General features: G+C 45.2%; 1 protein-coding gene across 1 annotated transcript in view; it reads left to right on the top strand.

The window, feature by feature from the left end:
- LOC108918791 (vesicle-fusing ATPase-like) overlaps positions 1-17,600 on the top strand; it is a 34,009-nt gene that overhangs the window by 2,416 nt on the left and 13,993 nt on the right. Inside the window, exons 3-13 of the mRNA XM_018726336.2 lie at positions 372-471; positions 1,982-2,021; positions 3,466-3,632; positions 8,927-9,034; positions 9,268-9,343; positions 10,100-10,255; positions 11,049-11,248; positions 13,333-13,498; positions 14,515-14,589; positions 15,186-15,373; positions 17,316-17,411. Coding sequence (XP_018581852.1) covers positions 372-471; positions 1,982-2,021; positions 3,466-3,632; positions 8,927-9,034; positions 9,268-9,343; positions 10,100-10,255; positions 11,049-11,248; positions 13,333-13,498; positions 14,515-14,589; positions 15,186-15,373; positions 17,316-17,411 — 1,372 coding nt within the window. The remainder of the gene's footprint in view (positions 1-371; positions 472-1,981; positions 2,022-3,465; positions 3,633-8,926; positions 9,035-9,267; positions 9,344-10,099; positions 10,256-11,048; positions 11,249-13,332; positions 13,499-14,514; positions 14,590-15,185; positions 15,374-17,315; positions 17,412-17,600) is intronic.

Raw genomic sequence — 17,600 nt, 5'->3', positions numbered from 1 at the left:
CAAAATAGTGGTAGGCATGTTGTAGAGGAGCACAATCACCAATCATTCAGTAGATTTTGGTCTTTTTTTTCCCCCTTATTTCAGTGTTTTTATGTAGTTTAAGGGGAACTAATGTTGACAGTGCTTTAAATCCTCTTCTGTACTGTGGTGATTTCCATGGTATTGTTTTCTAATTATGTTATGAGTTACAATTCACACAGTTTTAGTTTTTACAGTTCAGGTCTGGTGAAACTCATAGCCTGTTTACGTTCTGACTCCATTAAATCAAGGTACAGCCTGGGGATCAAAGTATGAAATCCTAGCATAAACTTGCAATGTGTATAAAACCCACACACAGACCTGTGTGTGAACATAGCATTCTTTCCCTGCAGCCATGTGATCGTGAAGACCACTCCAACACACAAGTTTGTGTTCACCATCAAAAACCACCCCAGCGTGGTCCCAGGCACCATTGGCTTCAGCTTACCACAGGTAAGGAGCATTTTGCTACCAGCTGTTTATCACTTTGGAGTACTTTGCACATGCATGTGAAAACAGCATATAACCTTCATTAATGAATATGAAGATAATTATTTTAGGACCAATATTCAGCAACTCTCAGCAGGTAAGTCACTGAGAAGTGTATCTCTTGGTTACACTTGAATGTGAAACAGTGCAATGCCAATTTAGTGAGTGACCAGCATTCAGAGTTATGTTGCTTTGCATTTAAACATAAATAGAAATCTATAGCAGCACAGTGCCATTTTGCATCAAAAAAAGCGGTTTGAAAGAAACTGGACTCCAAATAAGAAACACCTATAAGGTTGAGATGAGCTTCAGATACAATTGTTCTAGAAAATGTAAAAAGTAAAGAAAGAATAGCAACTACTGGTTGTAAATTTCAGTACTTGGTTTTGTCTTTTGCGCTTTTAATTGGACTTTGTGACGTGATGCTATTCATCCTTTCATTTATTTAATAGCAATTAAACGAAAGAAAAACCACATTAATGCAGGTGATTACAGAATGGGTCAGTGTTTCCTAATTTGTATGTCAAAATAAAGAGGAAATGTGCTTCCTCTTTAGGTTATGGTCAGCTGTGGTCCTTCATACTGTACAGTGTCCATGTCATGCAGAATGTAGTGGTGTAACTGTAACGGTAGAGCAGGGGAGCTGAGATGTCACAGAAATTACCCATGCTGAACTTTTTCGTCTTACTTGTGTTGATCATTGTCTTGTTACCAGTCTTCCTGCATGCTCCTCTGCTTTTTTTTCTGTCTTTATATCTGCCTTTACCTGTGACACCTGTGCTACTGCCTGCACCACTCTCTGCAGTAAACATGAAAGACACAGCGCTGCTCAGGTACTGCAATTACCTCCCTATTTTACAGTTAGAGCTGTAAAATAGTCAAATCGTGGTATGAAGCAGTGTTGCTAATGGTTTTTGATGTTTTTCTGATACACTGCCACAAAGCCAAAGGACTGGATCATATTGTTTTGTAAGTGAAGAGAAAATTAATTTTGGATTTGTTTACAAGCGAGTTTACCAATTCCAGTTAATGTTATGGGAGAAATGACTGGCTGGCTGAACCACAGTAGTTGAATGGGGGATTTAATTTTTCCAGTAACTAACAGCGACGTTCCAGTGCCTTTTTACTATACTGCTGCAGCTTGTCTCTATAGCACCATGTCCTTGCACTGTCCCTGTTCACTTACTTGTGTCTCTGTTGTCATACCTTTGACCTTTGTTTTGTGTGCTTTCTAAAGTAGCATGTAGTTTATCTGTGCTAATTTTAACGCGTTTCAGCAGATGTCTTTATCTCATGACATGGCAAGAGCGATGAGCGTGGTGTTAAACTAAGCTGGTTGCATTAAATTTTACTTCAACTCTGCTGTGGTACAAGAAGTGTGATACAGCACATGAATAAATGTTTGAAGAATAAGTTGGTCTATCACATTGCTTCAGGGAAGAAATATTAACGTTTTGTTCTGCCTATCCTTCAGAGGAAGTGGGCAGGCTTGTCGATTGGCCAGGACATCGAAGGTAAGACACTACTCAGCTGCCAGTTGACACACCCAAGACATGTTTTTGTTGTTTCCCAGTTTTTGACACGCAAGGTGTGAAGTTGCTTTAAATGCTGCTTTAAACGGTAAATGATATTCTGAGACTTTTTTTTGAGACAGAAGTGGGGCAGCTGTGTGGTGGTTAGAGCTGTTGCCTTTGGACCCAAAAGTTGCAGGTTCAGTTCCCAGCTCAGTACCCTTGAGCAAGCCTGAATTGCTCCATTAAAATTACCCAGCTGTTTTACTTGGTAAATAATTTTAAGTTGCTTTGGAGAAAAACTTTGGCTGAATGAATAAATTAAAATGAATATTTGAACTTCTGTTCTGTTTGGAGAAGAGAAAGATTTCAGATGTTAGGCACACACTCCTACATGGGTGACTAATTGTAGGATATCTGTCCATAAGTATAGTTTTTGATTTCAACGAAGCAATTGTTCTTATTTTATTTAACTTATTTTTGTTTATTCATTTAGATCATGCTTTTATCCAAAGTGACTTGCAATGTGAAACTACTCAAAATTGTTTACCCCTTTCCTGTTGGACAGTTTACTCTTGAAAGATGGTTTTCTCTTCAATATTAGATATTAATGTAACGCTAGTAAAGTATCACACATGCATTTTTTTGTGTTCTATTCCTGTGTGATGCAAGCCTTTTGTTTCAGATTTCAGTAGAAAGTTACTGCCATTTACACTCTGGGACGTAGTTTCTCCTGATTCCTCCTTTCAGTGAATTCTCTGCAGATCCACACATCACACTGAGCTGACATTTTGTTACTGGCTACTGCTAAAAGATAGAGTTCTCCTAGCTGTTGGTCATTGCTTAATTTCTGACTGTTTTGCCCAAGACATTAACTTGACTTATTAACTTTGTAGTGCGACTAGGAACTGTTCATTGATGTACTTTTGTAAAATATGTTTTGGCAGTGTTAGTGTCCACTAGATGTGCTCCTTTATTGTTCAGACTACATTTTACTGTAGCGCATCATTTAAATATCATGGCTGTTTATAAATCCACATGCTTAACAGCAGTTGTTATTAAATGCCACAACAATCCCTGATCAGCTGTACCTCAGGATCAGCTATATAGCCGCCTCTGTCTTCAAAATGCTGGTTTTGTCTTGTACTGGTGTTATAAACAGCATTTCAGTCAAGCAGGTTAAATACCTTATTGTACTTGTTAGTTTCAGTTCCCTAATTGCTGGACCACATGCAGCACAGTGCTTTACAGTTCGTAGTCTGAGGTGTAACACTGAACATTAGTCCGTTTAAAAAATTCCGTGCTGCAGTATATCTGTGAAACAGCTGGTATTTGAGCAATGGAATTTAGAGAATTTAATTTGGAAAGTGATAAGCGCTGTGGGCTCTTGGGGACAGTATTTCCTATTACTTGGTTGACCATGTTCCGGTTTCTCTTCTGCTTGCAGTGGCTACCTATACCTTTGACAAGACCAAGCAGTGCATTGGCACCATGACCCTCGAGGTAGAATTTCTACAGAAGAAAAGTGTCGACAGCAACCCCTATGACTCAGACAAGATGGCGGGCGAGTTTATCCAGTACTTCAGCAGCCAGGCCTTCTCTGTGGGCCAACAGGTAGAGTGTTGAGGAGCTTGAGAAAACACATGTGTGGATGTGTGCTGCTTCCACTGGAGCCTGCACAAGTCCCTGGTGGAATCTGAGATTTATTCTTGTTCGAGTTTTTGGTCCGCTCTGCTCTTCCTTGAACATTGTAGTACTTTTGTGAAAGGCAGTGTCGCTCTCTAAAATGCAGGTAAAAAAGCATTGTCAACTTAAGAGAAAAATTGGGAGCAGAGGTCCATTTGTAACTGTTTTGTTCAGAACTAAAAGTCCCTCGGCTTACTCAGATTTATTTTTGGTAAAAATGTCACACAGAGCTGTTATAACACTTGGTGACACTTACACTTCTCTCCATCCATTATCAGTAACCACTTGTCTAGTGCTGCTGTATCCTGGAAACCTAAAGCACAAGGCAAGGTACATGTGACCTAATGCTATTGCATTGCAGCGTAACTCTAATATTTTATTATGTTTATTATGTATTATGCGTGGGCGATAAATAGATAGTATCTCAAAGTATGAAGAACTACAAATTTATTATAGTGTGGAGTGACACGGAGAGATTGTGTTCCACTGATGTATGGATGAGTGATCCATTGTAAGTAGTGTATCTAGCAGTGTAAGTCACCTTGGTGAATAAGGTGTGCGAGCTGATACCACTACACAGAGTTCATTGGAAGTCGCTTTGGAGAAAAGCGTGTGCTAAATCAATAGATGTAAATGTATTAACTATTAAACGTTTTTTTTATTTGCAGCAATTTTAATCTCCATAACCTCTAATTCAGTGCCATTGACCCCACATAAGCATGTCCAGTGTTCATCAACTTTAGGCCACTTTAAACGTTATTATTCACACAGTTTATAAAACATTAATTCAAATGTTGACACATACATATTTATGGTTTTTTTTTTTTTTAAATCTTAATTTTTGTTATTTGCTGTAGCTATATTGAATAAAAATACTTTCAGCCTTCGTATTTCTATTAAATGGGGTGGCGCGGTGGTGCAGCGGGCTTGGCCAGGTCCCACTCTACGGTGGGTCTAGAGTTCGAGTCCTGCTTTGGGATGCCTTGCGGCAGACTGGCGTTCCATCCGGGATATTTCCCCTCCCCCTCCAGCCTTGCGCTCTGTGTTGCTGGGTTAGCCTCCGGATTGTTGCGACCCCGCTTGGGACAAGCGGTTGTAGACATTGTGTGTGTATTTTCCTTCCATCCATCCATCCATCTTCCTCCGCTTATCCGGGACCGGGTCGGGGGGGCAGTAGTCCAAGCAGAGCCCCCCAGACTTCCCTCTCCCCGCACACCTCCTCCAGCTCCCCTGGGGGAACCCCAAGGCGTTCCCAGGCCAGCTGGGAGACGTAGTCTCTCCAACGTGTCCTGGGTCTGCTCCGAGGCCTCCTCCCAGTAGGACATGCCCGGAACACCTCACCAGGGAGGCGTCCAGGAGGCATCCGAAACAGATGCCCAAGCCACCTCAACTGGCTCCTCTTGATGTGGAGGAGCAGCGGCTCTACTCCGAGCTCCTCCCGGGTGACTGAGCTCCTCACCCTATCCCTAAGGGTGCGCCCAGCCACCCTGCGGAGGAAACTCATTTCCGCCGCTTGTATCCGCGATCTCATTCTTTCGGTCATGATCCAGAGTTCATGACCATAGGTGAGGGTAGGAACGTAGATTGACCGGTAAATTGAGAGCTTCGCCTTACGACTCAGCTCCTTCTTCACCACAACAGACCGGTATAATGACCGCATTACTGCGGACGCCGCAGCGATCCGTCTGTCAACCTGCCGCTCCATTTTTCCCTCGCTCGTGAACAAGGTCCCGAGATACTTAAACTCCTCCACTTGAGGGAACAACTCCCCCCTAACCCGGAGGGGGCAATCCACCTTTTTCCGACTGAGAACCATGGCCTCGGATTTGGAGGTGCTGATTCTCATCCCCGCCGCTTCGCACTCGGCTGCAAACCTTTTCAGTGCCTGCTGCAAGTCTTGATTCGATGAAGCCAACAGGACCACATCGTCCGCAAAAAGCGGAGACAAGATCCTGCGGCCACCAAAACAGACATCCTCCGTTCCCTGGCTGCGCCTAGAAATTCTGTCCATGAAGATAATGAACAGAATCGGTGAAAAAGGGCAGTCCTGGCGGAGTCCAACATGCACCGGGAACAGGTCTGACTTACTGCCGGCAATGTGAACCAAGCTCCTACTCCAGTCATACAGGGAACGAACAGCCCGTAGCAGCGAGCCCTGAACCCCATAATCCCTAAGTACCTCCCACAGGATGCCACAAGGGACATGGTCGAATGCCTTCTCCAGGTCCATAAAACACATATGGACTGGTTGGGCAAACTCCCATGAACCCTCCAACACCCTAGTGAGGGTATAGAGCTGGTCCAGTGTTCCACGACCAGGACGAAAACTGCATTGCTCCTCCTGAATCCAAGGTTCGGCTATCGGTCGGATTCTCCTCTCCGGTACCCCGGCATAGACTTTCCCAGGGAGGCTAAGGAGTGTGATCCCCTATAGTTGGAACACAATCTCCGGTCCCCCTTCTTAAAAAGAGGGACCACCACCCCGGTCTTCCAGTCTAGAGGCACCGTTCCCGAGCTCCACGCAATGCTGCAGAGGCATGTCAGCCAAGACAGCCCCACAACATCCAGAGACTTGAGAAACTCGGGGCGGATCTCATCCAACCCCGGAGCCTTGCCACCGAGGAGTTTTTTGACTACCTCAGCAACTTCAGCCAGGGTAATGGACGAGTCCCCCTCCGAGTCCCCGGCCTCAGCTTCGTCTACGGAAGGCGTGTCGGAGGGATTGAGGAGATCCTCAAAGTACTCCTTCCACCGCCCGAGGACATCCTCAGTTGAGGTCAGCAGCGCACCATTTCCACTGTAAACAGTGTTAGCGGAACACTACATCCCCCCTCTGAGTCGCCGGACGGTTTGCCAGAATCTCTTTGAGGCCGACTGAAAGTCTTCCTCCACGACCTCACCGAACTCCTCCCAGGCCCGAGTTTTTGCCGCGGCAACTGCCAGAGCCGCGTTCCGTCTGGCCCGCCGGTACCCGTCAGCTGCTTCAGGAGTCTCATGAGCCAGCCAGGCCCGATAGAACTCCTTCTTCAGCTTGACGGCATCCCTTACCTCTGGTGTCTACCACCGTGTTCGGGGATTGCCGCCGCAACAGGCGCCGGAGACTTTATGGCCGCAGCTCCGAACCGCCGCCCCGACAATGGAGGTGTGGAACATACTCCATTCGGACTCAATGTCCCCAGTCTCCCTCGGGACATGGTTGAAGCTCTGTCGGAGGTGGGAGTTGAAGACCTCTCTGACAGGGGCCTCTGCCAAACGTTTCCAACAGACCCTCACTATGCGTTTGGGCCTGCCAGGTCTGTCTAGCTTTTTCCCCTGCCATCAAATCCAACTCACCACCAGGTGGTGATCAGTTGACAGTTCAGCCCCTCTCTTCACCCGAGTGTCCAAGACATATGGCCGAAGATCAGAAGAAACGACTACAAAGTCGATCATCGACCTCCAACCTAAGGTGTCCTGGTGCCAAGTGCACTGATGGACACCCTTATGCATGAATATGGTGTTTGTTATGGACAAACTGTGACTAGCACAGAAATCCAATAACTCACCACTCGGGTTCAGATCAGGGAGGCCGTTCCTCCCAATCACGCCCCTCCAGGTGTCACGGTCGCTGCCCACGTGGGCGTTAAAGTCCCCCAGTAAAACAACAGAGTCCCCAGTGGGAGCGCTTTCCAGTACGCCCCCCAGGGACTCTAAAAAGGCCGGGTACTCTGCACTGCCGTTAGGCGCATAAGCAAAAACGACAGTGAGAGACCGTTCCCTGACCCGAAGGCGCAGGGAGACAACCCTCTCATCCACCGGGGTAGACTCCAACACATGGCGGCTGAACTGGGGGGCTATTAATAAGCCCACACCCGCCCGCCGCCTCTCACCCTGGGCAACACCAGAATAGTGGAGAGTCCACCCTTGGTCGAGAAGAGTGGTTCCAGAACCCAAGCTGAGAGTGGAAGTGAGCCCGACTATATCTAGACGGTATCTCTCAACCTCCTGCACCAGCTCAGGCTCCTTCCCTGCCAGTGAGGTGACATTCCAAGTCCCAAAAGCCAGAGTTGGCGCCCGAGGTTTGGGTCGGCCGGGCACTCGGCCCCGACCACCGCCCAAATCACAACGCACCGGCCCCTTACGGCCTCTCCGGCAGGTGGTGAGCCCACCAAAGAGCGGCTCCACGTCTTGGCTTCGGGCTGAGCCTGGCCAGGCCCCATGGGCATAGACCTGGCCACCAGGCGCTTGCATGCGAGCCCCCCCCCCGGCCCCATACGAGAACCTTGGTTTAATAGTCATAAGGGGGTTTTGAACCGCGCTTTGTCTCATCTGTCACCCAGGACCTGTTTGCCATGGGAGACCTTACCAGGGGCATATAGCTCCTGAGATCATTCAGGCACTCAAACCCCTCCACCACGTTAAGGTGGCGGTTCGCGGAGGAGTGGCAGTTCGTGTGTATTTTCATTATATTAATAACTGAAAATAAAACTACATTGTCTGCACAAACTGCTATTCAATAAACATTGTTCACTGATTCATCCCATAAACATGTACCGTGTTTCTCATCTTTTTATTCATCACTGAGACTCAGGAACACAAGACAGGAGGTGTTAACACTGTGGAAGTGAGGTGAATGGAGGTGGTCCAACCCTTCTGTGTTGCTCTCCTGTCTCGCTGTGCTTTACTGCCACCTCCTGGCTACAAGTAGAAATGCAGGTGATTTGGCTGCACAGCAGAGAGAAATTTTACAACATTAACCCCATTTTCTTCTTTAATCTGTGAAATATTTCCCTTCCAAAATTTGTAGTCCTCACCACTATATGACTTTGTTGACGGAACATCAAAATATGAGCACTGTTGCCTCTGTACTGATGCTATGAAAAAGTTGCACCCTTTGCTCTTTGGTATGTTGAACTGAACTTTTCAAGTGTGTCCCATTGCCACTGTACAGCCAGGTCATTTTCTAGAATGTGTCTCTTGGGCCATGCCTTGTGTTAAGAGTACAGGGAGTGGTATTATTTAAGTGTTATTTAATTAAGTAACACTTCCTATTAATCTTTTGGTTGGAAATTTTTTGTTCACCAAGGTGTTTGCCAGGGTTTGTCTATTATATTTTATCTAATGGACAAATTATATGCATTATATGTACATTATGCTGTGTTTTCTTTTGGTTTCTAGTAACAGCATTATCTCTCTGTGTCTTTGTTTCTTTCACCCCCGGTTTTGACGCAACTTCATCACAGCTGGTCTTCAGCTTTTGCAACAAACTCTTCGGCTTGCAGGTCAAAGACATGGAGGCATTGGACCCCAGCATCCTCAAGGGCGAGCAGAGATTGGGGAAGAAGCACAAGGTAAATGTGTAACGGTTCAGGTTCTTGGAAGATGGAGGGTTGTGTATTTTTTTTTTTTAAAAGTACAAAGGTGTGAAGATGGTCAAGGCTTTGTGTTTGGGACACAAGCTGACATGAGAATGAGTTGAATGAGATCTGTCACACATCATAGAGTGGGCAGGAGAATATTAAAGAACATTTGATTTTTGTTGTGTTTTGCTGTTAGATTGATGGTTTGCTCTTCCTCGGTGCAGATTGAAATTGGCCTCTTGTTGGGGAACAGTCAGGTTGTCTTTGAGAAGGCGGAGAACTCATCTCTCAACCTTGTTGGTGAGTTCCTTACACAAATCGACCGTGAAACAAGTCAGATAAGCAGGCAAATTGAGGTATTCAGTGTAATTTTACTGCAGTTTTTCAGTGTAACTTTACTTTCACTAAGCTATTCAAAACTGGCACAAGGGAAAAGGGGTAGCAAGTTGTCAAGATTTGAATAAAGTGGCTAACAGTTTAAGGGCCCAGTAATAGAACCTTTACCACCAAAACCTCATATTTGTTACAACAGAATCCTGCATCTTGTAACAGATAAATATCTTGCAGGTTCTCTTTCTTGGCAAGTACTTGATCAGGAATTTTACCATCCGTCCGTTGTACGAGCTGGACTCTGTGTAGAAGAAACCCACACACAAACTCGTGCACGATGAGTGCTGTTGTATGCTACGTCCACGAGGGGGCACTGCTTCTGTTTTTGCCCTCAGTCATTAAAATACTCTGCAAGTACTGCTATAGTATAGTACATAACATATTTTCCACACTTTAGACTTTGGGTTTTTTTTTTTTTTTTTTTTTTTTTTTAGGGAGATAGTTGAGATGCAAACTGAAATGTCTTTCAACACACACTGATTTCACTGATTAATGAAACACCCTGATTAATGCGACACGGCAAAAGCTGAAAGCGTTTCCAATAAACATGAAACTTCTACCTGTCTGTTCTCTCCTCTGCTTTATGTCTCACCCTTACTCTGTCTCCTGTCCTACATCTTTTCCATCCCCCGTGCATCTTCTACGCTCCAACGCTATGCCCTGCAGGAAAGGCCAAGACGAGGGAGTCGCGCCAATCCATCATCAACCCCGACTGGAACTTTGAACGCATGGGAATCGGAGGCCTTGACAAGGAGTTCTCCGACATCTTCAGACGCGCCTTTGCTTCTCGGGTCTTTCCCCCTGATATTGTAGAGCAGATGGGTAAGTAGCTCCTGCTGTGCTATACCCCCTTTCCTGCATTGCCCCCATTATTTGTGTTGGCATTCAAAGAGCCTTCTGCAGAGACAATCCAACTTTCACCCTTGTCGGCAAAAGGTGCTTCTAAAAATGGGTGATTTTTATAACCGTATAGCATATAGGGAGCTGTTTTGCACATTTGTTTAGCTTTATCTATTTTCTCCAAATGAAATGTGTGTTTCCTCAAGAGCGGTGCTGTGTTGTGACAAAAAGAGCTCCTGGGAAGGTACAAAATCTTTGCCGTGAGGTTTTTTCATATGAGCATCAACAGATAGTGGTGTGGGACTCATTATTTGACAGTGGACATGTCTGGTGAGCAGACACACACACACACACACACACACACACACACAGAGTGTAGATCTTTAGTAACTCCCACTGTGAGAGATGACCTTTGCAGTGGTGTTTCTGTCGCAGTGAGCCCCTGACAGCTGGCCGCATTAATGAGATGGTGTGTGTCGATACTGCAAAGGTGAGGCTGTGACTGCACGGTGGTTGACGGTGCAGGTGCTGAGAGAGGTGCGTAAGGAGGGAATGCACTAATAGACCTTTTTTGCCATAGCGTCAGCTCTCAGAAAGGTCATGCAGGGGGAGAAGGGTGTCCAGACTCCTACTGACACAGCCTCTTTATGAGACCTTGTGTGACCTTCAGACCAGAACAGTAATGGACCACCTGTTTTACTGCTGAACGCACTGTGTGTCATTTAAAGTCATAATCAGTAAGACATTGTCTCCTGTCCCACTTGTCTCTCTTCAGGCTGTAAGCACGTCAAGGGCATCCTGCTCTTCGGCCCACCGGGGTGCGGGAAGACTCTAATGGCACGGCAGATTGGCAAGATGCTGAATGCTCGTGAGCCCAAAGTGGTCAACGGGCCCGAGATTCTCAACAAGTACGTGGGGGAGTCCGAAGCCAACATCCGCAAGTTGTTTGCCGATGCAGAGGACGAACAGAAAAGGGTGAGGAACACTGACTCTGTTGACCCATGCAAACGTGTACTGTAAGTGTTGGTGATTGTGTGCAGACTGCTGCAGTTCCGTCTTGAAGTCAACAAATGTTCCCGATCCCGACTCCAGAGTTACCCTGTCAAGGCATATTTACATTTATTTATTTAGCAGGGACTTCCAGTGAACTCTATGTGGTGTTATCAGCCCACACATCTTATTCATCACGGTGATTTACACTGCTAGATACACTACTTACACTGGATCACTCATTCATGCATCAGTGGAACACACTCTTTCTGTCAGTCACACACTATGAGAGGAGGAACTCACACACTGGGAGGAAACCAGAGCAAACCCATGCAGACACAAGGAGAACATGCAAACTCCACACAGACTGAGCGGGGATTGAGCCCACGTTCTTGCACCACCCAGGTGCTGTGAAACATCAGTGCTACTCGCTGTGCCACCGTGCTGCCCACATATGGTGGTAAAACCTCTCTTCAGCTTGATCTGAAACTGAGTTTGCTAATGCTGTTGTTTTAAGTGTCACGAAATTGATGTCAGTTCCTGGCAGTGGGAATAGCGTGTCTCCAGAAAGTTCTGTGGTCCACTTGGGTCCTTGGTGTTCAAAGGGGTGTGTCCATTGTCAATTTGATTGAGTCCAACCATCTGGTTGCTGCTTGTCGTTGTCGTCTTTCTCCTCCAACTTTTCTCGACATCACTGTCTTTTCTACAGAATCCAACCTTCTCACAATGTGTCCAAAGTATGAAAACCTCAGTCTCATAATTTGTGATTCAAGTGAGAGTTCTGGTTTGATTTGATCCAACATCCATCTGGTTGTTTTCAAAACTCTCCACTGTGTCCTTAAATTCCCTCCAGCATTACAGTTCAGAAGACTCCATGTTTTTTTTTTTTTTTTTTAAGTCCAGGTTGCAGAGAATTTTTTTTTTTTAAAGCAGAGCAGCCAAACTCCTTATATTAGGAACATGGAGTCACAATGTTTGAAGATGCCAAATTTTTCCTTTCATTTTTTTTAATGATTTTTATTGACCAGTGTTTCTATCCCCAGCCGTTTTTTGTCAGTAAAATGCACTCGCATGGAATAAATTTGATCCAACTCACTTCCACAGTGTTCACGCCTTCTGCCCGATGTTCCTGAGTGTCGGTGATCAATAAAATGGGACACTTCAGAAGTTTATGGAATGACTCAGTTACCAGTTGTTTCCAAGCTGAGGAAACAGTGCACTTGAATAGGTTTATTTTTCAGTTATTTGTGAAATACAGGAGAACTTTGAAAGTATGTTTCACTGCTCACCAGTCATATTGGCATGCCGAGGGGCATCTGTAAAGGGTTAAAGGGATCTCGAGAAGAGCCCGAGGCGGTCAGCAACGAAGTCCGTCCTATGACCCATGTTGAAAGGTTGAATGCCATTGCAACCGAGGGACAGTGACAGCCCTACTCCTCACCTCCTAATGAACATGGCCGTATCTCGATCCTCTGGAGACCCCTCACCCCACCTGTAATCATATTCCCACACCTGCATTAAATGTTAAGTTTACGGAGTGACAGGTTGAGAAATGCAGAGCAGGTGGGCGCTGTGTGCTTGAGCCCTCAGTTGCTGAGATATCTGTGATCCGTTAGTTAGAATGCTCCTGTCTTATAGGCAGCGGAACGTTTCGCCTCTGCAGCCTTTTGATTCTAATAACATTGTTGACTTGAGATTCAATCAAAAAAATGTAGATTTAAAATGTACACAGTGGCTCCTCAACTTTCAAACACAATTGGGACCGGATTTGTCTAACTTCACTTGTTTGTCACTCAAAGGTCAGTTTTACCACCAAGTTGCTGCCAATAAAGCAGAGACATCCCTCCATTTATTTACAGGTTAGGTTGTGAGAAAACTGCGGTGCAGATTCACCAGCTGTTGTCCATAGCAGCCCTCCTGCCCTGTAGTCTAATGTGTTGCGTTCAGTCTTTCACAGTAGGCCTGAAAAGTTATTTAAATAGAAATTCCTAATTGATTTCCTTTTAAATACACATTTAAATATGACACAAGCATCATGCTGCTCCCACTCACTTGCCTTTTCCCTGCAGCTGGGCGCCAACAGTGGCCTGCACATCATCATCTTTGACGAGATCGATGCCATCTGCAAACAGCGTGGCAGCATGGCTGGCAGCACAGGCGTCCACGACACCGTGGTAAACCAGCTGCTCTCCAAGATTGACGGCGTGGAGCAGCTCAACAACATCCTGGTTATTGGTATATTGTGTGGCTGGTGTGGGGGGGCGCACGTGTGGTCAAAGAACGTGTTGTGACAGTGCAGTAGGGAAGGACTGAACTGCAGACTGTACCATGAGTAACTAGTCCACAACTGTCTTGTTTCGATACTTGATCTTTTTAGTCTGGCTAAACAAATTGCGTCTCATCTTTATGGGTTGTTTGAGGATACACCTCTAATAATTTAAATTTTTTTTTTTTTTTTTTGTTTACCCCAGTTGAAAACATGCCATTCATAGCCCACTGTATCTGCAGGGGTCTTTATGTTCCCTCAATGAAATGTATTTGTTTTTGTGTGGTTTTTCCTTGAATTAACATTTGCACTGGGTCATGGTAGCATAGAGACAAATGGTGGAGCAAGAAATTGCAAATATATCCACATTTGATGGGTGTGGTGTTATTTCTAAGAGGTCCACAGTCCAAAAATGAGTCTAAAATTCATCTGAATTATCATGTATATTAATTTTTTTTTTAGCAGGAAGAACGTTAAACACTTTGGTCATCCACCCACAGGTGGACCCTGGCTTACGACAGCGTTCACCTGGTAGCGTAGTGGTTAGAGCTGCTGCCTTTGGACCAAAGGGTTGATGGTTATTGAAAACAGCTGGTAAAGTGGAGTGAGTGTCACAGACGCATAGCATTATATTGATGGTCTTTTGAGTAGTTAAATGAGTGTTGCTTTAAGAGAACTCATCACCTGTCCTGTTCTCAGAATCAAAGTATCAGGAATGGCTTCTCTCACAAAACGCAATTAACGCGTTCCTTGAAGTGTCCCGTAGAGATGTCCTGGAGTTCGGCAGACTGTAAATAAATTGGGATTGCAGATGATACTATAGCTTTAACAACACAGTAGCAGTGTTGGTATTAAAGATCCAATTTTCAATCCTTGTTCTCGTAATTATATTGACATCCTAGAAAAGAAGTTCTGTGTGGTTTTAAAGAATACAGAACATGTATTGTGCAAAAAATACACACGCAATTTTTCTCTCATTTTGTAGGAATGACCAATAGGCCAGACCTGATTGATGAGGCCCTCCTGAGACCTGGTCGGCTGGAGGTGAAGATGGAAATTGGTAAGTCAGGACAGTCTAGCTTCACACACTTAGTTTTCAGCAACATCATGTCAGCTTTTCCTTTCTCTTCGGTTGTTTGTCCCCTTTATTATTTCTGCATTCTCAGCATCATCAGGACAGCAAGTAAGGTAATAGTTAACGCGCCTTAGTCACCTTGCAATCAACACTTGCGTTAAGGTCACTGCTCTTGATGTTGTACCTTTGTCTTTTGTCTGAAGGCGCAGCTCTTGTTTCACCACTGCAGATCAGCAGAAGCCAAGAACCGATAATACTCTTCCAGTCTGCCTTTCAGTCTCCCATTCCCCTTTTCCATCACTCTGCTCAGTTGTATTTATTTATCTGTTTATTTGTTTGACAGTTTTCCTCAGTCACTTACAATGTTACACTACTTAGGCAGATTTTCTCATGGATACAGCTGGCTAATTTTTAGTGGAACAATTGAGGTTAAGTACCTTGGTCAAGGGAACTACAACAGGAAGTGGGACTCCTAGCCTTAATTATTATTGCTGTTCTAATTGGCTGTTTCCTGCAAACCTCATTTGTGTTTCCTCCTGTCCTTCAACACTGCCTCGCTGCTTGCCCTGTTCCCTATTCAGGCTTGCCAGATGAAAAGGGTCGCATGCAGATCCTCAATATCCACACTGCCAAGATGCGGGAGTTCAAGCTGCTGGCGAAGGATGTGGATGTCAGAGAGCTGGCAGTTGAAACCAAGAACTTCAGTGGTGCCGAACTGGAGGGGCTGGTCCGCGCCGCCCAGTCCACAGCCATGAACCGCCACATCAAGGTGAGCCTTTGGCCTGTGCCCCAGGTCACACCAAAGTCCACCTAGCGCCTGCACTGCTTGCGTGACTTCTCAGTAACAGCTTGTCAGTGTAGGGTTATGGTGATCCGGACAAAGCCAGCAGAACATCATATTCTGGTGATCCAATTACTGCTTTGCATGAAACCTCCACAAGGAAAATGCAGAGCTTGGAGTTCACCTAATAATGGAATTCTCACAACCGTGGATTGGTGAAAGTTTGTATGAACGGGAAAGTTGTCCTTCATACAGCAGAGATCATCAGCTTTATTCTGGAAGAAGCACTTCAGTTTTTACATTTTAGCCTAGAGTTACTATCTCGAAAGGACATGGAGATCTCAATCACTGAAACTGGTCTGATGCTGCTTGCTGACAAACGTTCCACTTTCAGCCCATGTAGGGTGTCGTCTCCGGGGTGACGACAGCCTCTTCTGAATGCTGCCATGTATTGGGTCTCGTGTTTTCTGTAGCCCCACAGACACCACAGCATTTTGAGGTCAGAGTGACATTTAGTGCCACCTGTGTTTAGACATTTTGGGTCCTTTGTAATAATTTATTGCACTTCTAGTGCTCCCACTAACATTGTACTTTTACTGTAAGAAAATCTTGGGAAATTGTCAGGAATGAACACGGTTACCATAGTGTGAGCAAGCCAGCTGGTGTGGGGCCAGCAGGTGGTGCAGTGGTTGGAGCTGCCATCTTGTACCTGAAGGACCCAGGTTTGAATCCCACCTTCTGCTGTAGGAGTCTTGAGCAAGTGTTAGATGAAGGAAAAAAACTTGTATATGTTTCAGCTGTTTGCTTTGGATGAACATAACATTACTGAAGCTGTAGATCAGAACTTTAACAAAAGACTGTTTGTATTGCTTATGGATCCAGTTTCCTCAAATCCAGTTGTACTTTTAAATGGCACTATGTGATACTTTACTTCTGTGCCATATAGTCCTGTGCTGTATCTCCACGGGTGTCTCTGGTAAGACTGTTAGAGGTGCACCGCAGCTGTCTGAACTCCACTTGTGTGTTTTTACGCAAGTTAAACTACACCCTGCTCTCACCTCATCAGCTTGGGCCTCTCCTTCATACCGTGTTTGTTCACACTGGAAGTGTTTAATGCCGTTGACAGTGACACAGGTACCTGCTGAATGAGGTGCTCGTCTGTAAATGCCAGTGTTTATGCTCTGCTAAGCCTCCCTGACGTGTCGTATTTGATCGTGTTGACATGTCCTGTCAGGAGGCTGAAAGAAGTGGCATCACAGCCGCTTCTTTCTCCCTGTAACTCTGTGCCTCGAAAAAGAGTCCCGTGTTACTCAAGTAGTGGTAGTTTACCCTGTTCAGTGTTCATTGCATCTTGCATATTAATTTTCATTTAATTTATTGGCTCCAGAGATTGGTGTAACTTTTTTTAAACACTTGAAAGATTCTGCACTATGGATTTTTTACAAAAGGCTAAGGCTTACATTTTTTTTTCCAGATTTACTATTGTGCTTGCGTTTATTTATAATTTAGCTCACACCTTTGTCCAGAATGACATACAGTGTTTAGTTCATATGATAAAAAATGTTTATCATTTTACCATGATTAAATTTATGTCTAATGCCAGTAGCTATCGTTACCAGTATGTCAGGAATTCAAAGTCCTTGACACACACACACACACACACACACGCTGGCTGAAGCGGCTTGTCTCAAGCAGCGAGCTGGAGCCAAACCCGGCAACACAGGGCGCAAGGCTGGAGGGGGAGGGGACACACCCAGGACGGGACACCCTTCCGCCGCAAGGCACCCCGAGCGGGACTCGAACCCCAAACCCACCAGAGAGTGGGACCCGGCCAAGCCCGTTGCGCCACTGTACCCCCCATCCTTGATCCAGTGAACTGCAAATATTGTGCTAAAAACTGGCATATAATTAATATTGCTTGTTCCTGCAGGCTAGTGCAAAAGTGGAAGTAGATGTGGAGGAGGCGCAAAAACTGCAAGTCAATCGAGATGACTTCTTTGCCTCCTTGGAAAATGACATTAAGCCTGTAAGTTCATTCTTCTCTCTCACTCAGACATTCGGCTTTTTTGTTTTAAATCTTGGAAAGTTCAAGTGCAAAGCTTACGTGGCTCATCTGTGGGCATAGTATACTGGCTGTTGATCCTTTCAGTGTAGTTATGAAATATATTTGTGTACGTGCAGGACCTTTGTGCTATAGCCTTTACCTTAATATATG

This window comes from Scleropages formosus, chromosome 21 (assembly GCF_900964775.1).
Source record: "Scleropages formosus chromosome 21, fSclFor1.1, whole genome shotgun sequence".
NCBI lineage: Eukaryota > Metazoa > Chordata > Actinopteri > Osteoglossiformes > Osteoglossidae > Scleropages > Scleropages formosus.
This window is presented reverse-complemented; position numbering and strand designations above follow the sequence as displayed.